At 60.4% G+C, this 25,360-nt stretch overlaps 1 protein-coding gene across 2 annotated transcripts; it reads left to right on the plus strand.

The window, feature by feature from the left end:
* The first annotated feature begins 214 nt into the window (after positions 1-214).
* On the plus strand, positions 215-24,823 carry TRAF2 (TNF receptor associated factor 2). Of its 2 annotated transcripts, none has more exons than XM_032398871.1 (11): positions 215-247; positions 8,422-8,631; positions 9,254-9,332; positions 9,582-9,680; positions 14,622-14,783; positions 15,775-15,849; positions 17,610-17,684; positions 19,656-20,003; positions 20,491-20,668; positions 22,067-22,215; positions 22,804-24,823. In XM_032398871.1, exons 2-11 carry the CDS (start codon positions 8,444-8,446, stop codon positions 23,020-23,022), a joined length of 1,572 nt encoding a protein of 523 aa, XP_032254762.1. In that variant the 5' UTR covers positions 215-247; positions 8,422-8,443; the 3' UTR covers positions 23,023-24,823. The 2 variants fall into 2 exon arrangements, with proteins under 2 accessions (XP_032254762.1, XP_032254763.1); XM_032398872.1 differs by lacking the exon at positions 215-247 and adding an exon at positions 577-1,170.
* Positions 24,824-25,360: the final 537 nt, after the last annotated feature.

Below are 25,360 nucleotides of genomic sequence, written 5' to 3' on the forward strand. Positions count from 1 at the left end.
GGCTCCGACCAATCGGCGCCCGCTGCGGCCTCCGGCGCGCTCCTGATAGGGTCTGGCGTCAGTCCGTCGGGAGGGCGGGCCGAAGCGGGGGGGGCGGGGAGAGATCTGGCCAATCGGAGCCCGCTACGGCTCGCTGGGCGTTTCCGGTAGGCCCCCGCGCCAGTCAGTCAGGCGGGCTCGGGGGGCGGGTCCGCAGCGGCGGCGGCGGCTGGGCGGGCGCGCAGTTCCGGGCGCGCGGCGACCGTTGGTGAGTGGAGCTGCGGGGGTCGGGGGTCGGGGGTCGGTTGGGGGCGCTGGCGGAGGTGGGGGCGGCGGCGGGGGCCGGGGCCGGGGCCGGGGCGGCGGGCGCGCGTGGCGCCGGGGAGTCGGGGCCCGCAGACAGGGTCGCCGCCCCGCGGGCCTGAGGGGATTTCTCGGAGTTGGGCCGCCCGGAAACCGAAAGTCGGAGCGGGGCCGGCGCAGGAAAGTTCGCGAACGCCCGCGGGCGTCCACGGCGGCTCCGGCCGGGGGAGGGTCCCGCCCGGGTCAGCGCGGCGCACGTTCTCGCGGTCCGGCGCAGCTGCCGGGAAGCCGCTGGCGGGCCTGTGCGCCCCGAGTCCGGCGCCCTGACCCGAGCCCGCAGCGGGGCTGCGGACCTGTTGGGGGCCGGCTCGCCCCTCTCTGCCCGCCGCCTGCTGCTGCGCCGGGACGCTCTCTGGGTCAGTGCGTTGCGCTTGACCCTTGAACGTCCTGGGGGTTGGGCGCCGAGCCCTGCGGAGGGAGAGGCAGCCCGCAGCCCGCAGCCCGCAGCCCTTGCTGCTTTCCGGAGAGTGCTTCGCGGACAGTCGTGTGTCCGGCCGCGGCCGCGCTCCCCGCTGTGCGGTTCTGGCTGTCGTTCACCTGCCGCAGCAGCGAGCGCCGCCTGTGACTTGGACTCCGCACCGACCGAACTGACGGCCCGCGGGCAGCGGCGAGAGTCCGTTAGCCCGTGTTTCGTACGCCGTGTGTGTCCTACTCATACCCTAAGTCAGCTGGAGGAAGGAAAACGGGATCAGGAAGATCGTGAGGGACGGAAGGTGCCTTCACAGCACTGAGCTGCTAACGTGTGCGTGTCCGAGCCAAGCGCGTGTGGTCGGAGCGTCCCCTGTACCGTTGCGGAGCCTGTCCCAGCCCCGTGGCCTCCCGACGCCTGTGAGTGCAGCTGGGTGTCCTGTGTGTCTGCGGGGCTGGGGGAGAGTCCCCAGGTGGCTGGTGAGGACGTGGAGGTGGCCTTGGGCACTGGGGTGCAGACTGCAGTGGGGCGACTCAGAACTGCCCGTTGAGGGGTCCGTGGCAGTGGAGCGCCCAGGACAGCGGTGTGCGGGAGAGCAGACGCCCTGCCTGGAGCCTGGCGGTGTGGGAGGGCCGTGGTGTCTGTCCACTCGGTGGCGGGGTTTAGGTGGAAGTCTCGACCAGCCTCGCGTTGTTGCTAGTATGATTTACACGCCACGGTATTCACTAATGCTTGAATCTGAAACAGAACGCTAAGAGTTGCTTAGCTTCAAGCCTTTTGCAAGCCACAGAGGCCCTCAGTGCTTCTAGTGGTGGCTTTTCCACACACCTGGGCGGCCCCTCTCCCTGGGTGCCCGGGTCTCAGAATAAAGCCCAGCCCCCGAAGCCGTAGCTCCCAAAGGCATGCACTGGGACGTTGGGCACATTGGGCCTCTGTGCAGGTCCTTTTTTTTTGTAATATTTATTTGAGAGAGAGTGAGGGCACTTGAGCAGGGGTGGAGTGGGGCAGAGGGAGGGAGAATCTCCAGCAGGGGACACGGAGCCTGACACAGGGCTCGATGGATCCCAAGATGATGACCTGAGCCAAAACCAAGAGTCAGACACCTAACCGACCGCCCCGGGCGCCCCTGTGCTGGTCCTTCCAGTGCTCTGCGGTGTCGCAGACCTCCGCGTCCTGTGGCCGCAGTGTGCTGTGTGATCCCAGCCCGTTACCTGCCTCAGTGTCCTCGGCACCGCGCCTAGTGCAGGGCAGGAGCCTGTAAAGACGTGCAGCGGCTGTGTGTGCCCCTCGCTGCTGCACGCCTTGCTGGCTCCCTTGGGGGCTCCAAGGGCAGGGGGCTTTCAGCTGGGCCTTCTCTCTCTATTGAGTGGTTTTTAAACTTCCCTGGGGAAATAAATGTAAACGTCGTTTCTTTGGGGACCTAAAGGAGTAGGTTGCCGCAGTGGTTATAATTTGGGGACTAGAGCACAGGACTTACAGTGGTCACTTGTTTCGGGAGAAAGCATTGTCTCTGGGAAGATGAAGGCCTTTTCACTTTGTGTTTGGAGAATCAGATCTGGGTCCCTCTCTGGCAGTGGGAAATGCCAGCCTGCCCACCCTCCCACCAGCATGGTCAGCTCACTGGCGTGTGGATGTCCACGGCAGGACATCATGAACGTGTGGAGAGGCAAAGGCAAGAAGGTCCAGAGAAGAAAATCCAGAAAAAATTACCCCCAGACTGCACACGTGATGCCAGGAATGGGGTGCACATCTTCATTGTGTTCTGGAGGCCAGGCCTGTGCTTGCTGTGCCATTCTCCATGCGCTGGGCCTGCTCCTTCATGGGGATGGGTGAGGGCCCCTCTCTAAGGGGCCTGGCCCTTGCGTCCACAGGGAAGACATGTCACTGTCCCACCACAGTCTCCCACCCCTGCACAGAGGGTCTGAGCCTCGGAGGAGGGTGCAAGAGGCAGACTCCGGAAGCTGTCCAGGGTCTGAGCAGGAACGGGCTTGAGGCCACTTTCCTGGCAGGGCCCCGGGGGCAAGTGGAGCAGGTGGTCTTGTGACCCGGTTGTGGTTTAGGAAGGTGAGTACTCAGCAGGGATGGGGCTAGGAGGTAGAATAGGGGGGTACCTCAGAAGGGACGGCTTGTACAGGTTCCAGAATCGGGGTGCCCCATCTGAAATGGTGTGGAGGAAAGGCTAGATTAATGGGTGTGTAGGAGTCCATGGAGGAGCCTGGGAAGCCAGGGGCGGCAAGCGCCCCATGCACAGGCCTGGGTCCTTCCTCCTGCCCTCCCAGTCCCTACCTCCTGGTGCTTAGCTTATTATCCAGAGGAGACAGGCCCGCACAGTACACTTTCATGACCGTTGAGAGGGAAGGCCTTGTTGAGAAGCCACGACCCCTTGGACAGGCAGGGTGGCGGGCAGAACCACTGGGAAGCCTTGGGATGTGAGGGTAGAGTAACTGAGTCCCAGCCAAAGGCCCCTGTGGCTGCCGGGAGAGCCCCGAGAGGCTGCGGCTGTGTATCAGGTCGCGGTGGACGGCGGCCAGGGCCCAGCAGTCGCAGTGCGGTCAGATTCCGGGTGTTTGTGGAGGGTGGAGCTGTTCAAGGTGAGTGGATGAGCAAGAGTGGTCTCTGAGAGTGTGGCTGGAGCAGCCGATGGGCTGAGCCGATGGGCTGCCAGCTCTCGGGGCAGGGGGAAGTGCGGGTACTGACAGAGGTCAGGGAGAGGGGCGGGGGGGCAGGGCGGTCACTTGGGTCAGGCGGAAGAAGGGACACAGTTGCTGCATCATGACTGACGGATCACCCTGTCCCTGTTGAGAGCCCCAGTTTTGAATCATAGACACACAGTATCAGCGTGTAGATCGTGTGAAGACATGTGAGTCAGCACTTCGGACTAGAGACGCTCCCCCAGAGTATCTGCTCCCGATGGAAACAGTTGTTGGGCGTGAAGTTGGTACCAGGCTACTATTTGGCATTATGCTGAGCTTGGAAAAAGATGAACTTAAGTACAAAATTACAATTTTAAAGTGGATTTCTAGTCCTGTGGGGGGGGGGGGGAGGTTGTCTTGTGCTCCCAGCTGCATGTTGATTGGCCTTCTCGAATATTGCTTCAGTGGGCTTGTTAGGCAGGTGTGTTGGAACTGGGTGGAACCAGGTAAAATCGGGCATGGCATCCCAGTATTGGACAAAACAGAACTGGCTGTCAGTGAGGACATGAATTTGGGAAGTTGAGTCCCTGGCGTTTGGGGTATCACAGGCTGAGGGTTGAACCCCTGTGCCTGCTGGCGGCTTGGTGACGCCCACCCTGGCAGCCAGGTGCTCCCATGCCTCATTTGATGTTAGTTTGGGGACTTACACCACTACCCCATCTCATGCCCCAGGCTGGGGACGGTGATGCCAGCTGCCCTGTGGCCTCCAGCTCAGCCAGTGGTTCCTCGCAGGGACGCCCCTTTCCCTGGGTCCTCGTGCTCCGCACTGACGCAGGACCTGGGCTTGTCAAGGGGCTGGCTGCCCCCACTCTAACCCTAACCCTTCCATGTCAGAACCTGGTTTTCAGGTTGCTCTGCCATTTTTAATGTTATGAGACAGGGTTATTTTGGATAAACATGCATGGGTGTACCATAATTAGGGATTTAAAGGCCTTTTTTGACTCTTTGGGAATAGAAATTCCATCTTTTTTTTTTTTTTTTGAAGTTGAGGCATACATCCAGCAAAATGTGCAAATCGTAAGAATACAGCTAGATGCACTTTTGTCTACGTATACGGTCATTTCCAGCACCCCAAAAGGCCCCCTCCTGCCTCTTGCAAGCATTGACCCCCTGAATGGAAAATGGCTGTGTTTCTCTACTCACGGTACTTCTGACACCAAATATGTGGTTCCTGGGACCCCCTCCTTGGGTTCAATGATTTCTAGAGTGTCTCACAGAACTCCAGCAAACACCAATTCCATGAAACAGCCCGATGGCAGAGATGCACAGGGCAAGGTGTGGGACAGGGACGCGGAGCTTCCATGCCCTCCAGCACACCCCCCTCTCGGCACTGTGGAGCTCTCTGAGCCTCATTCTTCAGGAGGTTATGGGGGCTCCGTCATGAAAGCGTGGTTGATTAAATTATTGGTCATTGGTGATTAGGTCAATCTCCAGTCCCACCCCCCTCCCTGGCTGTGGGGGGCAGATGTGGAAGGGGCTTATGAAAAACAGGCTCCCCTGTCCCCGTGGCTCGGGAAGTCCCAGGGGTTTTAGGAGCTTTGTGCCAGGAACAGGGAAGAAGAGCGAGTCTCCAGTGTGTCACAGCCCCATGCCGCCAAAGGGGATTGCTTCCCAGCTTCTATTATCACAGGCTAGTTTTGTCTGTCCTCCAACTTCAGATAACTGGAACCATTCTGGACATACTGTTTTCTGTCTGGTAGAAATGCCCTCTTAACAAAACACAAATCTCTTGGTTGTACGAAGTTCATGCATTCGTGTCTGAAGCTTGATTTTGGGGAATGAATATAAAATCCAGGACAGGCTGAATGGGAATGCTTGCTCACACGTTCCCACGAATCATTGCAAATGTTTATAACCAACTTACCCTCGAGAGGATCTGGAAGCTTGACAGGACCAGTAGGGCGTTTTGGTTCTCGGTTGGGGTGCTCAGAACTCCTGACTCCTGTTCTCCTACCTGCGGTAGCGGGCTGGCCCACCCGTGTCCTTGGCGTCTGGTGCTGCTGCTGCGCCGGTCATCCAGGGAGGCCCCCAGGCCCCGTGTAGTTTCAGACGGGTGGACGTGTGCAGACCACCTAGAGGTTCAGAAGTTCAGGGCCAGAGACAGGGAAGTCTTCTCCTAGGCTTGGGGCAAGCACCACAACCCAGCAGCAGGACTTAGTGTTGATGGCCTTCAAAGTGTTACTTTTTGTTTTTTTTTAACTTTTTAAATTTATTTGACAGAGAGAGAGCACAAGCAGGGGGAGCGGCAGGCAGAGGGAGAGGGAGAAGCAGGCTCTCCACTGAGTAGAGAGCCCGACGTGGGACTTGATCCCAGGACCCTGGGCTCATGACCTGAGCTGAAGGCAGACGCTTAACGACTGAGCTGCCCAGGTGTCCCTCAAAGTGTTACATTTTGGCACAACACTTTTGAGTTTTTATGATGTCTTTTCATTACGGTTCTCAAAAGGTCAAATGTGTATGAATGAGATTTGAACAACACGTTTAAGGACGTAAGCTGGGAACTCGAAAGCACAGCATGGGCAGCGGTGGGACGTGGGCCGGTGCGTGGTGTGGGTGGGCTCCTTGGGCTCTCCAGGGCCTTCCCCACATTCAGAACAGAAATACAGACCCCCACCGTCCGGCTCTCAGGTAGTTGTGACCGCTGAGTAGGTTGTGTTGGTGAGGTCATCGAGGCCTGGCTGTGTGTTGTGGCCTTTCACCTTTTTCATCCCTCGGAAACAGAGACCATTTGTGTGGTTCTTTTATATCTAAGGGGAGTACATGTTGATGGATTAATAAAATGAGTTCAGTCTGCCACAGGAGTGATCAGTTGGCCAAAAAACTGGGCCTGGCTTCAAGTAGATGGAACATCGATGCCACAGAATAAAGCCTTGTCTCACAGATGCTGAGGGAAGCTGTTCGGTGAGGTTTTAAAATGAGAAAAGCATTCCCGTAACCCTTGTATCCTGTCATGATGGTGTTTGTTTCTTACTTTACTTTATTTCTTTGTCCGTATAAAACATTACTAAATTTAACGTCCTTTATATGTGATGCTGTTTTTCACTTAATGAATTGAGCATAAGATGGAGATCTAAAGAGTGTGCCTTTTTTTTTCTAGTATTATTTAAAGGTAAAAGTCTTTGTCTGATGTAGTTTATAGAACAGTGATTTTCAAATCATTGATGGTTCGTGAAATCAGTTTAGTAGCATGACCAGAAAAAAGACAGAATGTGCAGAATGCCTGAGAGTAAGCAGACTGTCATGGGTCCTTTGTTCTAGTCAGTACTTGTGTGTAGCACGAACATGGCCTTGAAAAATGTGGGCTGAGGGTGTCCTCCCTCCTCGGTTGCCCTGGCCAGCACTGTTAGTGCATCCGTGAGCTCTCCAACTTTTGGGTTAGCTTTTCCACCAAAGGCTTTATTAAGTGGCACTTTGTAGTGCTTACATGTCTGTGTCATGAGGGCTCAAAAGAACGAAATCCCCCAGTTGTCAGAGGGACAGATGGATGGTCCAGGGGCCCAGACACGCCCACACGTGCTGACAGTGTGTGGACCAGCGAGTGGGACTCGTGCTGTCCTGCTGAGTGGCCGTGGGCATGACCCTCCGTCTGTCCGGTGGTTGGAGGAGTAATTGCAGGTTATAGGAATATAACCTGTGTGCTCTGTCACGCCAGCCCAAGCAGGGCCTCACAGATTACGAATCCAGAGCCTTGATTTTTTTTTTTTAAATTATTTATTATTTTTTTTTTTTTAAAGATTTTATTTATTTATTTGAGACACAAAGATACAGAGAGAGAGAGAGAAAGCATGAGCAGGGAGAGAGGCAGAGGGAGAGGGAGAAGCAGGCTCCTTGCTGAGCCAGGAGCCCGATGTGGGGCTCGATCCCAGGACCCTGGGATCATGACCTGAGCCGAAGGCAGACGCTTAACCATCTGAGCCACCCAGGCGCCCCTCAGAGCCTTGATTGAAGGTGGCTTTGCCCAGTAGATAGGAAACAGGGACACGCTGTCTGTCGCTGCTTTCTGTGGTGTCCGACCAGCTCAGGACACGGAAGAGCGCCTTACGGACATAGGAAAGAGGCACATCATTTCAGAATGTCCTGGTTTGGAAGTTGGTGTGCTCCCCATGCACATCCAGGAGAAGACCCAGGGACGTGTTTCCAGGGGCATTTGGGGAAGGAAGCTCTTTGGAGCGTTTGCAAAGGGGCCGGGGTGGCTCTGAGGTAATAGTGCTTCCTGTTCAGGGGCTGTTGGGTGCTTGTCCTTTTTTAAGGGTTAGCAGGTACGGTTGCTTTTGAGATGCTGGACATGGAACAGTGTGTTCCATTCGAGGTCTCAGAACGCTGTGGAAGCCTCTCCCCCATCCAGCTGTGCGTCCTGGTTGCCTTGCCTCCGGGGCCTTGCCAAGGCCTGGAGGATAGCAGAGGGCGGCTCTCAAGTGAGAGGGACCCTGGTGACGGTGGCCGGGGAGCAGAGCAGTGGTGCCAAGCGGGCTACGTGCCTCCTCTCAGGGGTGACATTGGAGAGGCCGATGTGTAGGGTGGCCACCTCCTGGCTACTGCCTCAGACCGAGCACAGCTGGTCAGAATTTCCTGCCGGGCTGATTTGTAGGAAGCTCGGGCTAGACAGGAAGGCACAAGGATCAAGGACTGCGGATGGCCATGTTGGTGGGAAGGTGGCATCCCCCGATGCCAGCACACGCTCTGTCCGTGGGAGGCTGGGTGACCTTGAGAACAGCCGGCTGGTCTAGAGGCTTTGGGAGGGTGTGCTGCTGCAACCCCTGGCTAAGCCTTGGCTTCCATGCGTGTAGTGGGAACTTGGATTAGATTGTCTCCAAGCTCTCTAGAGTGCTAAAATCTTGCTTCTCAGATTCTTGACCACCATTAGCTTGACAACCCAGACGCCTCACCGCCGGGCAAGGGCTGTTTTCCCTGGAGGAGGACCCTGGAGTTGAGGCACCTCTTAGGACTCTCCAGGACGTGCTCTGTGTTCTTCCTTAGGCCGTGGCGGTTTGCGGCTCTCATGGCTGCAGCCAGCGTGACCCCTCCCGGCTCCCTAGACTTGTTGCAGCCTGGCTTCTCGAAGACCCTCCTGGGGACCAAGCCGGAGGACAAGTACCTGTGCTCGGCCTGCAGGAACGTCCTGCGCAGGCCTTTCCAGGCACAGTGTGGCCACCGCTACTGCTCCTACTGTCTGACCAGCATCCTGAGGTACTGCGCGCGGGTGGCAGGCAGTGGGCTCGCCTCGGGGCTGTGCTGTCCAGGGAGGCGGCTCCAGGCACGCACGCGTCCGCAGGGCTGTGCTCCAGGTGGTGCTCCCTGATGGCAGAGGTCCGCTGCAAACGAGAGCGTGAAGTTAGTAACGGAAGAGGATGGGTTGCACGTGGACTTGGACGCGGGGGCTGAAATAAACACAGTACAGTCCGTTCCCGGCTGCTCCTAGTTTGTCACGTGGGCACAAGACCGTTTGCATTGGATGTGCTACTCCAGATGATGAACACGTCCCCAAGAGCCCGCAGCCTCTAGTCTGAGGGCGGGGCCCTGTGGCACGTGGAGGGCCGGGGTGGGCGCAGGGAGCCAGCAGCTCCTTCCTGGGGACCTGGCCCCGAGTGGTGGGCCATCAGAGAGCACCTCTGTTCACAGTGGAAGGGATCGTCATGATTAGAGGGTTTGGATCATATCCCTCATTTTAAAGGTTTTCACCGTGGTACGTCGATGCGTGCCCCCGAGTGATGCGGTGTCAGCCCGGAAGGCGCAGAACCCGGGTGGAGAGTTGCACACAGCGTTCTTTGCGGCGGGTTTGATGGTGGGCCTTTCCCCCTTTCCTCACCAGCTCCGGGCCTCAGAACTGCGCTGCCTGCGTTCACGAGGGCATATATGAAGAAGGCATTTCCATTTTGGAAAGTGGTTCGGTAAGTGAAAAGTCTTCAAGCAAAAAATGCCACAGTGAATGGAAAATGTTTCTTTTGACAACACCGATGGCCGTGTGGAGCTTGAGCACCAGGACGCGCCCCCCGCCACGGTCCTGCCGAGAGCTCGGAGCGCTGGGAGAGAGCGTCTTGGTCCCGGGCCTCAGGCTGGAAGACTTGCAGCACTGGTGGCCGGGCAGGGTGGCGGGCAGCTGGGAGGAGGCGGCCTAACCCTCGGAATGCTTTCCTCAGGCTTTCCCAGACAACGCTGCTCGCAGGGAGGTGGAGAGCCTGCCGGCCGTCTGTCCCAGCGACGGTTGCACCTGGAAGGGGACTCTTAAAGAGTATGAGGTAGGGGCCCCCTGCGCTGGCACGGCCTCCCGAGCCTGAACCCCACCCCCAAAATGATCACACGGAGTCTCCACGAGCCCACCAGGGAGCGCCTAGCTGCTCCCCATAGGTGCACGCAGACTTAGGGGGATCGGGCCTCAGAAGGGGGAGTTACCTCGCTGGGCCCAGTTCCCTGCTCGGCGGAGTGCCGTGGCGGGGGGCAGACCCCGTGCTCGCTCTGAGGGCGCCGCTGCAGCATCCCCGGAATCTGCAGGAAGGAGCTTCTTTGCTCGGTGGGATCTTTCCGTGTGTTTTCAGACAAGGGCTTTCTCATTTTGAATTGTACAGACATTGGAAATTGCGGAAGTAAGCTGCACGTTTGGTCTGTGGTCATAGAAAGTCACCTGGCTAGGGGCGCCTGGGTGGCTCAGTTGGTTAAGCGACTGCCTTCGGCTCAGATCATGATCCTGGAGTCCCAGGATCGAGTCCCGCATCGGGCTCCCTGCTCGGCAGGGGGTCTGCTTCTCTCTCTGACCCTCCTCCCTCTCATGCCCTCTCTCTCTCTCTCAATAAATAAATAAAAATCTTTAAATAATAAAAAAAAAAAAGAAAGAAAGTCACCTGGCCAGTGACAGGGCAGGGGCTGGTGTGCCCATGTTGCCGAGGCCTGTGTCAGCCTCGGGGGGGGGGGCTTCTGCGTGATTGGCAGCTAGAGGCCAGGCCTACAGCGGGCGGCCTCCATAGCTCACGCATTTGGCCATCCCCTCTTCTTGACTAGCACACCTCGGATGGTTATGGCACACAAACGTCCTGGTAGCCAGGTGTCCACCAGCAGATGAAGAGACAAACCAGATGTGGTCTGTCCACACCACGGAATAGTATTCAGCCATAAAAAGGAAGGAAGGAAGTCCTGACATGTGGGTGGACTTTGAGGCCACTGTGTTCAGTGAAGTGAGCCCGTCCTCGAGGACACGTCCTGTGGGAGTGTACTCCTGTGAGGGCCAGCGAGGCAGGAAGGGGCAGGGTGGCTGCCCGGGCGGGAGGGTGGGAGTGGTGCAGAGTAGCAGGTTGGCCTCTCACAGTGGACAGCCCTGTTGGTGAGGCTGGAGGGGCTGTTGGTATGGAACCCTGGCTCTCCTAAGCTCAGGCACGCTCCTGCCCAACCCCGGGATAGCCCCTGCCATGAGGTAGGCGCTGGGCACTGAGTCGTGATAGTGGCGGAGGGCCCGTCGGGGCTGGGAGTGGGACCTGAGCTCCTAGCAGCCTTCTCCCTTCCTGCTCCCAGCCTGTGTGCCGAACTTCCCTCGTTCTCTTGACCAACCAGACTTCTGGTCTTCAGGCTGTAAGCTGTGTTTCCAGAGGAGCAGCTTGGCCATGTCTAGGGAGGAGCCTCTGGTGGGGTAGGCTAGGAGAGGCACTTCCTTTCCAGTGGGCACCTGAGGCCTAGAAGCGAAGCACCTTTGGGCTCCCCACGCCCTTTCTGATGCCTTCCTAGGAGGGAGACCCAGAGGCCCCTGGGCTGCAGACGTGCGGGTGGGAGGTTCTGCTCTGCGGCTGTCACAGCCGTTACTGCCTGGGGCTGTCCAGAGAGTAGGCCTTGGGTTTGGGGTCTCTCCTGGGAGGGTGGAGAGCCCCAGCAGGCTCTGGGGGTTGGGTGGGTGTAGGAGACCATGTGGGGCACGGGGAGCTGTGCTCCCTTCTGCAGGGACCCAGAGACCCCCCTGGGGACAGGCGGAATAGCCTCCACCTTCCACTCGGGGAGGCTGGTTTCTGCTGCCCCCAGGCCCGTGGTGCGGGCAGGCGGTGGCTGCATGGGCCTCCAGCTGAGGGCCAGGGACCACAGCCAGCCTGTGGGCTTGGCCACGGCCCTGCAGGCATGCAGGCTGGAAAGTCCCTGGCTGGCCTGGAGAGCCCCGGAAAGTCCCTGAGAGGGTGGGTTTGGTCATGTGGGAGGGCGGGCGCTGCTCTGGGCCACTAGGCCTGGCCGTTTGGTAAAACCTTCCCTGGCTGTGAACGTCACAGGCTTGGGCGAGATCGAGGCCTCCGAGCACGCCCACCCTCCACTGCGGGCCAGCACGGCTGCCCTCTGCGGTGCTCGAGCTCCTGCTGGCATTGTGAAATGCTGTGCTGTGGCTGAGCTGTTTGGAAAGTCCTGGCTAGCCTTTGAATGTGATTTTCCTTTGCGACACTGTCTAGTATTTTCTAAGAATGCAATGACTTAAAACTCCAGGTCAGGTCAAAGACATTTGTGGAGCGCCTGCCAAGTGCTGAAGGTGCCCCAGGGCACGGCCCCGGGCTGCTGCTCTGGGACCGGGCCTAGAGCCTGTGGCTGGCGGCAGAGGAGGGGCCGACTGGCGGGGGGGCGGGTGGGGGGAAGGCTCTCCAGAGAAGGGCCCGGAGGGGAGACCTAGGTCCCCGGAGGCCGCAGTTGAAAGGCAAGGCCGAGCCAGGCATGCTCGGTCACCCCACACGTCCCAGTGAGTTCAGAGTCAGCACAGCTCTGTGCACGGGGACACTTGGTTTGAATTCTGGTTGAATAAATACTGATTTCTCCAAAGTGTGTGCTTCTCTTGGAGCTGACGCGAGCGTGGTCCCTCTGAGCCCGTGAGGAGGTGCTGTGTGTCTGCTCAGAGGCAGCCCTGGGGTGACAGGCGTGCGGGTCTCCGATGTCAGACATGCTGCCGGGGGGCGGGCAGAGCGCTGTGCACCCCTTGCCCGCTCTGTGCTGCTTTGGGCGCCCCCACGTCGCTCCTGCGAGTGTTTTATTGTGCGTTAAACAACAGTCTTAATTAAACCCAGCACCTTAACTATAGGTGCTGGATCTTTTCCACTTTGTGAGCTGTGATCATTTCTGAGAGCCCTCCTTGGTTCACCGTGACTGTTCATCACGTACTCGGTGTGGCCCAGGCGCGGCCTACCGTGGGGTCGTGGTCAGCTGTGCGGTCCCTCTGCCACAGCCCCTGGGGGTTCCGGGAGGTTATGCTCTGCTGCAGTGCAGGCGGATTGTGGGGGGCCAGGCCGTGTCGGCAGGGAGCCCAGCAGGCTGCAGTGACAGTGTGGGGGTGCTCCTCTGCTGGGCCACGGCGTCCGGGGCGTCGTGCGGCGACGGCCTGCCTGGTGTGCGTCCTTCCAACGGCGGACCTCGCGTGGCAGCCTGTGGGGTGCTCTGCGGGGCTGCCGTGGGGTCACCGGGGAGGCTTGCTGGGAGTGTGGCATTTGGTCTGGGGTGTGAGCCCGTGGGAGGTCGGAGGGCAGGGGTGCCTGCTCTGGGAGCTCGTGGCGTGGGGTCCCGTGAGGAGGTGTGGGCCCCACCGGCCGGGACTCTGCGGTCTGCACGCGGGAAGATGGCGCGAAGGGCGCCGCACGTGCGCTGCGTCTCTGGAGCTCACCCGTTGCTTCTGCTCCCTCTGAAGTGCTGGGCTTTGGCGCCAACAGCCAAGCCTGTGGCACGGGATGGAGACACGGCCAGCGTGTTCCCCGCTCGGGAACAGCACGTCTGAGGCCCTCCTGCTCCTCTCAAGTGTGCCACGACCAGGCTCTCCGGGGGAGCCCTGAAGACCCGGTCCCTCAGGAGGGCATCGCGGCCCGGCTGCCCCCGCCCGGACCTCTGTGGAGGTGCTGAGCCCACGGTGGAGGGCCTCCTCCTGCTCTGGGCCAGTCTAGAACTTCTCTCACAGTGACCGCCCCCTCCTTCTGCAGCAGGCTCCACGTCGTCCCCAGTGTGCCCTAGCGTGTCCTGCCTAAAACTTAACATGGTGCCGAGTGAGGTCAGCCCGGCACAGAAGGACCAATCCCGTGTGTGAGTGGAAACTCCCAGGAGGCCGGAGGAGTCGGCCCCACAGATGCGGGGGTGGGAGGTGGGGGGGGAACAGGGTTTAACAGGACAGAGTGCAGTGTGGGAAGATGACCGTGTTCTGGGGACGGACGGGGGGGATGGTGCACAGCAGTGTGAACGCACGGACGCCTTTAAAAGTAGTGAAAATGGTAAAGTTTGTCGTGTATGTTTTGCCACAATAAAAAACACTTAACAGCAGACAAACCTTGAGCTCCCTGTCCTCCACCCTGCGCCCCTTTGCAGTTCCCCTTCCTGGCAAACTTGCCACGGGCCTGCAGGCTGTGTTGGGCTGTGGGCTCCGGGTCCTTCCTGCCGCCATTCCCCATCTTTTCTGCCACCACCTTCCCCTCGTTTGCCGCCGAGCCCCCTCCCACAGCGTCCTCCTCACGCTCAGGAAAGCCACCAGCCGGGGTTCGGCTGGGTTCCCGCTCCCACCCGCATGTGGTTCTGTGGCTCCAGAAGGGGCAGTGCATGCCCGCCCTCCTCCCTGCACCTTCGTCCTCGGTGCTGTCAGCTGGAGGGCCCTGGGCTGGGCCCTGCCTCCCTAGGTCACCACACCCTCCCCGGCCACGCCACCGGTGTGGGCTGTCAGCGAGGGTGTTGGCACGAGTAGGTGGGCTCCCAGTCTGGCTGCTGTGGCCTGTCCTCCCAGCACACAGACTCTCGTCACCCCTGGGCCTTTTGTCCACTTAGAAGCGGCCCTGCTCTAGGCCCTCCGCCTGGGGCCTGGGCTCTGTCGCCCCTTGGAGTGCCCTCCCTCTGCTCTTGCCTCTCCGTACCCCACGCTGTCCCTGCCCTCTGCGGCCCCCTCACTGTCTGGACAGTGGTCCTCTTGTCCCTGAATGTCACTCTGGAGCATCCCCAGGGAGGGATGTTTTGGGGTGTCACGTGGGTGGGGTACAACCAGCTCGACTTGAGCCCTACCCGTCCCTGACCCAGAGCACAGGTATTGCAGTGAATGAGATTCTTGGCACGTGGAGCGGCACCCCTCGCCTGGCACTCTGGGGTTGGTGCAGGGTCCCAGTGGCCCTCAGCAGGGCGGCCATCTCTGCGCACGCGGACCCAGGGGTGGCAGCCTGCAGGCTCCCCTGTGCGCTCTGTCGACACTTTGCTCCCTTTGTTGCCAGAGCTGCCATGAAGGACACTGCCCGTTCATGCTGACCGAGTGCCCAGCGTGCAAAGGCCTGGTTCGCCTGGGGGAGAAGGAGCGCCACTCGGAGCACGAGTGCCCGGAGAGAAGCCTCAGCTGTAGGCACTGCCGGGCGCCCTGCTGCTGGGCGGACATGAAGGTGAGGGCGCCCGGCAGTGCTCCGGCCTGGCCCTGTGGGCTGTCACCGCGGCACGGAGCTGACGGCTGCCGTCGCGGCTGGTTTGGTGTTTTCGCTGCATGCCGTCGGCCCTTTCCTTGCAGCCACTTGGGTAGAAGGTTCTGGGTGGGGAACTGCATTGGGTATGAAGGCAAAGCTGAGTTGTTACTTAGAAGAACGCACACACAGAGAGCAGCGGTACAAGGCCCATGCCACCGTCACTCGCACGTGTCCGTGTCGGCACTCACCGGGCTGCTCCGGGCTCCGCACGCTTAGTGCGTGGGTCCCAGGCTTTGTGTCGTTCTCTCTGAAAATCCTTGAGACCGTTTCTGAGCATGTTTGTTTCTAGAGAGCCGTATGTGTTACTGTTACTTCTGAGGCGACTCCCTGCTGTCCCTGACTCACTTGCTGCACGTTTGTTGACGTCTGTGAGCATCTGTCCCCACGCTGCCTCTCGATGACGTGTCTACGGGGTCTCTGTATATTTAATGGTGCTCCGTGGGTGTCTTTCTTTTCCTTTGCCGCTATTTATTAAAGAAGCTGGGCTGCACGGTTGGCCGATTGCGTCCCCAAGGAGCCCATCCTGCATTCCTCAGTCCCCTCGTCTGTGAGCCGTTCGGTGCAGAGGCCTGCTGAGGGCCAGGGTGCATCGGGGCGCCAGGGCTGTCGCCCGGAGGCGTTCCATCCCCTTGCAGGGCCGTGGTCAGTGCCGCCAGCCTTGCTCCTCGGGGCCAGAGTGGCCCGGTTTCAGTTAGGGTGACCCGCAGCAGTGTTCTCCCCGAGTCACCGCGGCTGGCTCGTCCTTCTCGTGTTGCCCTGGAGCTGCCAGATGAAGAGGCGGTTCTCTGATGCCTCTGAGCGCCTGCAGGACCCACCCCATTGGAGGTCTCAGGGGAACCGCTGCCCCAGAACGAGGCCATGAGACGGCACGGGTGGCCTCGCACACACCCCGGACCCTGACCGTGTCTTTCAGGCACACCACGAGGTCTGCCCCAAGTTCCCCTTGACTTGCGATGGCTGCGGTAAGAAGAAGATCTCACGGGAGAAAGTAAGTTGTTTGCTGGCACCTGTGTGGGCAGGCGGGTGGGGGCGGTGGTGGGGAGGAGCTCGTGCCCGTGGTGCGGGGCTCCGACCTGGCGCCCGAAGGAGAAGCGACGGCTGTGGCGAGAGGGTTGGATCACCTGTGCGTCGCTTTTTTGTGACACTCCGGGAGGTGGAAATGACCCAGCCTGAAGTCACACACGCCTGAGACCCCGGCCCAGAGCCTGCCCACGCACTGCCTTTCATCCAGAACACTTTGGTGGTGGCAGTGGGACTCTGTGCTCCTTTTTTTTTTTTTTAATTTTGTTTGGGAGAGAGTGTGAGCCCACGAGCAGATGGGGTGAGGGACAGAGGGAGAGGGACAAGCAGACTGCACGCTGAGCGGGGAGCCCGAGGTGGGGCTCGATCTCACGACCCTGAGATCATGACCTGAGCTGAAACCAAGAGTCATCGAGACCCCAGGCGCCCTCACGTTCCATTTTAAGAGAAACTGCGTCGTGGGTCGTACTGGTAGTTGTGGTTACGATTTCTGCCTGGCGTCCGGGTTTGTAGCTCCTCTTGCTGCAGGGCATCGTGGTACTTGCTCATCTCAGCCTGGGGGCTTGTAGGTGCTGTCCCCGCCAGACGCAGCCCCACCGCTGCCCACGCCAGTCCTTGATCGTGTGCTGGCGGCCTGTCTCTGGCTCCTTCTGCTCTTGCGGAACGTGCGGTCGGGCTGCTGCATCTGGCGGTCCTGGGAGGCAGTCTCTCAGTGGTAAGCTGGCTGCCATTCGTCTCTCTGCTTTCGAGTCTCTGAAAATTGCCCTTCCGGAGCAAATTGTCTTGTAGTTTTGTAAAACAGTTGTGTGGGTCCAGGGTGAAAACCAGGGACAGTGTGCTGACAGGTCAGAGTGCTGGTCCCTGCCCCACCAGCAGACACCCTTGGGGGCTTGCCATGTGATGACTGAGAAAGACTGTCCCAGGAGGTTCAGTTTGCGTCTCAAATCATGAATCCATTGGGGCTTTTTGCTTAGGGCTCACCTGTGTTTCTCTTATTGGGGACCGGGGACCACTGGGGACTCCTGCCCATTTCTTGCGGTGGGGAGAGAATCTTAGTCCTTCTTTTCTCTGTTTTTGGAACTCTTAAGTGTTGGGTAGCTTGCGTCACAGTCCCTTGTCCTTACTTAGTTTAATGTTTTGTCTGTGTTTCCATTTGGCGTTAGTAGCTCTGATTGTCGTTCCAGGGCCCTGGTGCATGGAGGCAGAGGGACCTCTCTCAAGTGGTCCCGTGGCTGCCCCTTGCCCTCGCCCACTTCGGAGAGCAGTCGTCCACCTTTGTCTGCCGGCAGGAGGGGCTGCTGGGTCAGCGCCCAGCGCATGTGTAGTTTCTCTCTTTCTGGGTTCTGCGTCTGTTCTGTGGGGCTCTGTGTGGTCGTGCGCCAGCACCACGCTGGGCCAGTGGTGGGTGTCCGACCCCCGGTCAGGCCGGCCCCTCCTTGCTCCCAAGGCCCTGGGGCCTCGGACACCACGTGTCTTATGAGCTGTGGCAGAGGCCCGAGCACGGGACAGGGTGTCTGCAGGTGCTCTGAGACACTGGCCCACAGCGTGGGGCCCTCAGCCTGCACCCACCTCCCTTTGTTGACAGCTGCGTGCGTGTGCGTGTGTGCACCTGTGCACGTGCGCCCCTTTGGCTCTGGAACGGGCTTGTCAGGTTTTGTCAGCGTGAGACTAAAGCGTGCACAGGTGGGGAAGAGAAAGTAAAGGCACTTAGAGCGTCTGTCCTTCTAGTTCCAGGACCACGTCAGGGCGTGCGGCAAGTGCCGAGTCCCGTGCAGGTTCCACGTCGTCGGCTGCCCCGAGATGGTGAGTCCCACTGGCCATGGGTCCGCTGGGGCTGGTCCTCATGGGAGCTCCCTGTTTCCTGAGAGGGGGCCCCACAGAAGCGTGCTGTGCACCCTCTTCCTGAATGCAGTCCTTGCTCGGCCTCCAGCCTGGCCTCCTGGTTTCCCTCCCCCTTCCCCTGCTGCTTCCTCGGCCCGCAGGTGTCCCCGCCTCAGTCCGGGCTCTGCTCCGCCCACTCGTCCTCCTGGTGCTCTCATGGGGCCCCCTCTGACCACCTCTCTCCGCTGAAAGTGCCCAGTGCCTTGTACCTCCCTGATACCTAGTGGGCGTCTCAGGCCTCAGCTGCACACCGGGCCCCCCCTCTACCCAGTCCTCCCACCTGCCCGAAATGAGCACCTCATGTTGCCCGGCTGTTCCAGCCAAAGCGCAGCAGTCACTGTGGGCCCTCCCCTCGTCTCCGGTACCGTGTCCCGTCCACGCGGAGATCCATGCTGCTGCAGACGGGGCCGGACCCCACCTGCCTCCCCTGCCTCCGTGGCCTGTGTGGCCCTGGCCGCCCTGACCTCGTCTCGGGGCTGGTCACTGGCCCGGCTGTCCTTGCGCACGCTGACCTGTTCCCACCTCGGGACCTTGACCTGTGGGCTTCTGTACAGCTCGTCCAGGCCTCTGTCCATGTGGCCTCTACCCTTCTTTCCCCGACTCTGTTCTGTGCCCCGGGGGGTGGGAGTGTGCACCCCCCTGGCTCTCTGAGCCCTGGGGCACGGCTGGCGCCCCGCCGCTTGCAAACACCCTGGCAGCACTTCGATGGCGGTAATCCCGGCGGTGCTGTCACCTGGGGCCTTGACACCTGGTCTCAGGTGCCGTCCACAGGGATGGCTCCTTCCACCTTTGCGCCTCTGTGTTTGGGGACGCGGTGCTGGTGCCGTCACACACAGGCCCGGGTCCCCGGCCGGGGCGCTGCTGGAGTGTGGGCCCAGGGTGCGGCAGCCGCGGCCTTTCAGCGGTCAGTGTCCGACGCGTCCCGAGGGTGGTTCCACCTGAGGCCTGACGTTGACTCTGACCTCAGGCCCCCAGCCCCATGTTACGCGCACACTGCCCCCACGCCCACCCCCTGGACTGGCAGGGGGCCTCGTCCCAGCACCGCTGGGGAGCTGCTCTCTGGGCACCGTGCCTCGTGGGGTTTGTTTGTTTCTTTCTGTTTTTGATATTTTGAGACTAACATTTTTATTTCTATTTTTTAAATTATTTATTTATTTGAGAGAGAGAGAGAGAGAACAGAGTGCAGGCATGGGTCAGTGGCGAGGGGCAGAGGAAGAGACTCTCAAGCAGACTCCAAGCTGAGCGCAGAGCCCGACGCAGGACTGGATCTCATGACCCTAAGATCTTGACCTGAGCTGAAACCAAGAGTCAGACCTTAACCACCTGAGCCACCCAGACACCCCTGAGAGTGTGTAACATTTTAAAATTTGGGGGCACCTGGGTGGCTCAGTTGGTTAAGCGTCTGCCTTCGGCTCAGGTCATGATCCCAGGGTCCTGGGATTGCGTTCCGCATCGGGCTCCCTGTTCTGCAGGGAGCTTGCTTCTCCCTCTCCCTCTGCCTCTGTGCTCTCCATCCCTCCCTCCCTCCCTCTCTCCGTGGCTCTCTTTCAAACAAATAAATAAAATCTTAAAAAAACTTATTTTTATTTGTTGTGAAGTTTTAGAAGAAACTTGGCTACAAAGTCAGAATTGTATGATAAAGAATATTTGAAGAAGGTTAGCTTTACTGGTCTCCCCCACCCTCCTTGGGCAACTTTTAAATGTTCTTCCCTGTCATTTCAAATACAACCAGAGAAGTCACTAGGAAGGCTTGTATGTTTGGAAGATACTGATTCCAGGTAGTGACGGGACATGCCGGCAAGTGAATGACAGGGAGGTGTCACAGCCCTGACCCGCCTTGCAGCAGGTCCGCAGGGCCCTGGGTCAGGCTGAGCCCCCATCTCCTGTCTGCAGGTGGAGAGTGAGAAGCAGCAGCAGCACGAGGCCCATTGGCTCCGAGAGCACTTGGCCATGCTGCTGGGCGGCCTCCTGGAGGCCAAGCACCTCTCAGGAGCAGGTGGCCACTTCCTGGGCCAGAGCGAGGTGGGGGGCTGGGACGCCAGCACGCTGCACCCCGAGCTGGAGCTCTCCAAGGCCGCGGAGCTGCGGCAGCGGTGTGAGGCCCTGGAGAGGAAGACGGCCACCTTTGAGAACATCGTCTGCGTCCTGAACCGGGAGGTGGAGAGGGTGGCCATGACCGCCGAGGCCTGCGGCCGGCAGCACCGGCTGGACCAGGACAGGATCGAGGCCCTGAGTAACAAGGTCTGGGCCTGGGGCACACAGGTCCCAGGGCATCACGGGGCCTCAGAGCTGGGATTTTAAGGACGGCACCTTGATTTCTAGCACAGAGCCCCTTTCTGAGCCCTGCTCACTGACTGCCTGATGTGGGGGTCCTAGTGGTCGCTCCGAGGTAGCCTGTTTTCTCTGGCCTGTGGGGGGATGGGCCTCGCGATTGAGGTGGGCTCTGTGAGTGTATGGCCTGCACGGAGCTCTTGAACCCAGGCCATAGGTGGGGTTGGGAGTCTTGTGGGGATGGAGCCTACTCGAGACCTGCGGAGCCCAGGGAAGCCTCGGGGGCACTGGAAGATGCCGTCCTGCCCGAACCTGGTGGGAAGTTGGGCGTGGGGGCACTTTGATGAGCACCTGCGAAATGCAAGGTGGCTCAGAAGCGCACTGGGTGGAGGCTCACGGCCCCTCCCACCGGCACCCAGGAGGCGCGCGCCCTCACGGGGCTCCCTGTGCCCCGCAGGTGCAGCAGCTGGAGAGGAGCATCGGTCTGAAGGACCTGGCGATGGCCGAGCTGGAGCAGAAGGTCCACGAGATGCAGGCGACCACCTTCGACGGCGTGTTCATCTGGAAGATCTCCGACTTCGCCAGGAAGCGTCAGGAAGCCGTGGCCGGCCGCACGCCCGCCATCTTCTCCCCAGGTGCTGTTTGGGATTTGCCCTCGGAGCTGCGGTTGTCTGACATGCTCGTGCCCCCCAGGCTGGAGCCCCTGTCAGTACCAGCGGCTGCCACGCCTCCCCGATGGGGCTGGGTCTTCAGGGACGGAACCGCGAGCGGGGACTCGGAGTAGAGTCCTATGCAATGCCTTGGCCGCGGTCGCTCTGCAGCCCTTCCTGGGGGGGGCCCTAGCTGCGCGGCCGCCTCGCCCCTGCCCGGGCCTCCCCCTGGTGGAGAGTGCCGCATGTGCCCTTGGTGAGGCTGCTGCCATGGTGCATCCAGGGCGCGGGCTGAGAGGGTGTAGGTCCCTCTCCTGCTGCAGGTTACGGGGCAGGAAGGGGAGTGAGGCCCGTAGGCAGAGCTGCTGTGTGATCCTGCCGTGTCTCCTGGGGCAGTCGTGGACGGAGCCCACGCTCCGGCTTCCTGGGTGGGGAGCAGCCGTCTGTTCGGGGCACCGTCCTCTCTGCACTGGACTCAAGCAGGTGCCTCCTTGCTAGTACATTCTCCTAGGAGTGGGGGCATCCCTGCTGATGGGAACTTTTTCTGAGTTTAGCTCTGACAAAACCTGACTGAGAAGGGGGTGCGGGCCGGGGCTCAGGCGTGTGCCCCAGCTGGAGCCCCCCCGCTGGAGCAGGGCCGTGTCAGGGAGCTGAGGGACGGTGGTTCCTGGGGGCTCGAGCAGGAAGGCAGGGAGGTCTGCCCCTAGGGATGGCCTAGCTCTCATCGGGTCTCTCTGCACCCTGCTGGGTGTCGGCAGAGTGTCACCTCTAGCTTGTCCTGGGTCGTCACCCACTGTTGCCCCCTCCAGGCCGGGCTCAGGTCTGACCACAGCCCTTTGCCCAGAGCCCGAGCCACCGCCGAGCTTCATGGCTGGTTCGCGTGTGGCCACTTCGGGCTTGCATTCAGGGTTCTTTTTTTTTTTTTTTTTTTTAAAGATTTTTATTTATTTATTTATTTGACAGAGAGATAGCGAGAGAGGGAACACAAGCAGGGGGAGTGGGAGAGGGAGAAGCAGGCCTCCCGCGGAGCAGGGAGTCCGACGCGGGGCTCGATCCCAGGACCCTGGGATCATGACCTGAGCCGAAGGCAGACGCTTAACGACTGAGCCACCCAGGCGCCCCGCATTCAGGGTTCTTAGGAGGGCTTTCCGTGATGAATTATTTTTCCTTCAGGGCACTTGTCTTCACTAGGAACTAAGTCTGCATGCTTGGAGAAAAAGTATGTGCCCCCAAACCTGGGCGTTCTCTCTGTGTTTGTGTTTCTTGGGGGAGCCCTCGGCGTGGGTTCACCGGCGCCCCCCCCCCCCCCCCCCCCCCCCCCCCCCCCCCCCCCCGGGCCCCCCCCCCCGCCGCGCCCCCCCCCCCCCCCCCCCCCCGCGGCAGCCTTCTACACGAGCAGGTACGGCTACAAGATGTGTCTGCGCATCTACCTGAACGGAGATGGCACCGGGCGCGGGACACACCTGTCTCTCTTCTTTGTGGTGATGAAGGGCCCCAACGACGCCCTCCTGCGGTGGCCCTTCAACCAAAAGGTGCGTGAGGCTGTCCCAGCGGCTGTCCCGGGGGCCCCGTGGGGCGGGGAGCTTGTCAGGACGGGCCCTTGGGCTGCCGATGGGTCTGTCCCTGCAGTGGAGCTCGGGCACCGCCCAGTCGGCTCCCTGGCCTCCCGGCCCCTCGGGCCAGCGGTTAAAGATGCCGCCTCGGGGTCCGTTCCCAGGGAGGGGGTGAGGCTGGGGAGCCTGCGCCTGCAGGTGTTACGGGACACTGAGAACCGGAACCTGCCCCTGGCGGAGGGCTTGAAGGTGCCAGCGCCATCGTCCTTTCCCTCCACCACGCTGGGCCGGCTCTGGGCTTCTGGTGGAGGTGGCAGCACAGGGTCCTGTTCCCTCGGGAGGGCATTGGGGGCTCTGCGAGCTCTTTGGCACAAGAACCTCCGTCACGTGAACGTGAGCAAGCGAGGCACCAACCAGTGCAGCTCCGTAGTGTTAACTGCAGCCTCAGACCCCAGGGGCTGATGGACGGAAAGTGCCGGAATGGGCACCGATCACCCGGACAGGGAGCTGGAGCTGGGCGGGGCCGTGACTCAGAGTGTTGTCCCTCCCCGGCCGCTCTCCCTCCAGGTGACCTTAATGCTGCTTGACCAGAACAACCGGGAACACGTGATTGATGCCTTTAGACCCGACGTGACCTCATCCTCTTTCCAGAGGCCAGTCAGTGACATGAACATCGCCAGCGGCTGCCCCCTCTTCTGCCCCGTCTCCAAGATGGAGGCCAAGAATTCCTACGTGCGTGATGATGCCCTCTTCATCAAGGCCATTGTGGACCTGACGGGGCTCTAGCCGCCTCCCACCAGGGTCGGGGGTCGGGGGTCAGGAATAGCTGGGCCTGACGGCTTGGTGAGGAGCCACCACCCTGGGCCTGAGCCTCGCGGAGGGTGGGCACCTGCTGCGTTCATGTCCCGCTGGGAAGGGGCCACCTCCTGGGAGAGGCCGCTCAGCCCAGGCCACGTGGGGTGGGCTGCAGGCCTGTCGGTACCTGCCGGCGGGCCGTCTGTGCGGGCGCTCGGGGCAAGGTGAGCAGAGGGGCAGGGTGAGCTGGTACCTTGGCCCGCCCTGGCCTGGACAGGAGGGACGTTCTCAGGCCTGGCCACTACTCTGAGGAGAGGCCCTGCTGTGCAGGCCCGGCCAGGCCACGGGCAGGGAGGGCGCTCTGTGTCCTCCGGACATCCTGTCGGCTGCCCCTGTGGTGAGTGTGGGGTGCACGGTGGGCCCTGCTGCGAGATGGGGTGGGTTAGCTGCCCCGTCGGGCTGTGGAGAAGTCGTTATTAAACTGTTAAATCTTGGGGAGAGTAGTGTCCATTTGCCTCTGGCCTTGGTGGCGGTGACCCTCATGGGGCCTCCTGGCTCTCTGCCCTCCCGTGGCCCCCTCCCCACAAGTCACCAGGTCCCCGAGCAGTTACGGGGGTTCCCTGACGCTGCAGGCTCGCTCCTGCTATTCTTTTTTCTGGAATGTTCTTCGCCAGCTAGCTCTTCCTCCCTCAGGCCTCCCCAGGGGCTGCCTCGAGAGCAGGTCCATGTGTGTCCCTGCTGTTCCCTGCAGGGACCTCTGGTGCTGGGAGGGCGGCCAGTAGATCCTTCTGCATTTGCCTGCCCTGAACCGGGACTTGTCCAGGCGCCAGGCATTTCCTCCCACCGGTGGCCGGTAGTTCTGGCGCCCTGACCACAGGCCTGAACCTCTGTGAGACCTGGGTCGGGGCCTCAGCCCTGGGCGGTGCGGAACTGGGGCAGACTCGGGGGTCCTGGCCAGTGGCCGTCTGCACCGCGCTGCTGGTGGCCCCTCGTTTGTTCTCAGAACTGCCTGGTTCCAGAGGGCCAGGCGGGGGGCTGCCCAGGCGTCTTTGTAGAGAACCCGCGACACGTTTGACTTCCCCTGACACCGTGACTCACTTCTCTGTGTCGAGAGTTGATGTGATAGAAAAGCACTGAGAAGAAAGAAACGAGCCCTAGGACATGTGCTGTTGTGCTAAGAGAAACGCAGCAGAAAAGTGAAGCCCTTCCGGGCCCTTCCCTGCCAGCTCTCCGGAGCGCCATCCTCATGAGTTGCTTCTTTCCTGTGTTTCCACAAACGAGACCACAGCGTCCTCTCCAGCGGGAAACCTCGCGCTGAGCTGGTGCCAAATTGACTGCACCCGCTGGTCAGCCCTGCCTCCGAGCTGCAGGGCACAGACTGCCCGCGTCAGGCTCCTGACCTGGGAGCACAGGGGCTGGTGGGCTGCGGAGTCCAGAGACTCGCCTGCCGCCCTTGTCCACCTGTCTCCTGGGTTGTGGGTCTTGTTTTCCTACTGTTGGCAAGACTGGTCCTTGATTGTGTCTTTGAACTGTGTTAGCGTACGGGAACCTAAAACATAAATATGATGAGTTGGGTAATATTTTCCTGTGGATTGTGCCGTTGACCACTTATTCAGGAAGTCCTAAGTCTCCCCAGGAAAATACTTTTGTGTTTTTTTCTGATGGTTTTAAAGCTTTATTTTCAACACATTGGGTTTTTACTTTTGGAATTTGTATATGATGCGTGTGTGTATGTGTGTGTGTGTGTGCATTTTGTTTTCCATTAGGTCAGTCGGGGTAAACCAAGTACATTAGTGAATTTACTTCCTTTTCCTGAAACAGAGCAGTAAAAGAGGATTAGAAAGGTTTTTGCCCACGGGGACAGAGTGGGGGGGGGAGGCAAGGGCAGAAAGATGTGAACCCATTTTAGAAGGGGGAAGGTGGGTTGGGGGGTGGCCGGCGAGCTGAGGAGGGCCCCGGCGAGGCTGCCTGCCAGTCCTCCCTTGCTCTCCAGGGCAGCTTCATCCCCGCCGGCCTGCAGGGGGCCGGGGGTCTGGGTCCAGAGAACTTGCTGGAGAAGTCCTGCGGTGTAGAGGAGGACGGTCAGGCTCCAGAAGAAGCAGGTGGAAGTCTACAGCAGAGCCGAGAGCACCAGCCCCCCGCCCTTGCCGAGTGCTGCCTGCTATGGGGAGCCTCTCCCACCGGGAGGCCGGGGTCCCCTCAGCACGGGGTCTACAGGCAGACCCTGTGAGAGGTCTGTTCCAGGCCCTTGTCGGCTCCCAGAAGGCAGCGGGCCCCGCTCCTGGCAAGCACGGCCCGCACTCCGTCCCCGTGGCTCCTGTTTGGACGC

The sequence above is a fragment of the Phoca vitulina genome, unplaced genomic scaffold (genome assembly GCF_004348235.1).
Source record: "Phoca vitulina isolate PV1807 unplaced genomic scaffold, GSC_HSeal_1.0 scaffold121, whole genome shotgun sequence".
NCBI classification, from domain to species: domain Eukaryota; kingdom Metazoa; phylum Chordata; class Mammalia; order Carnivora; family Phocidae; genus Phoca; species Phoca vitulina.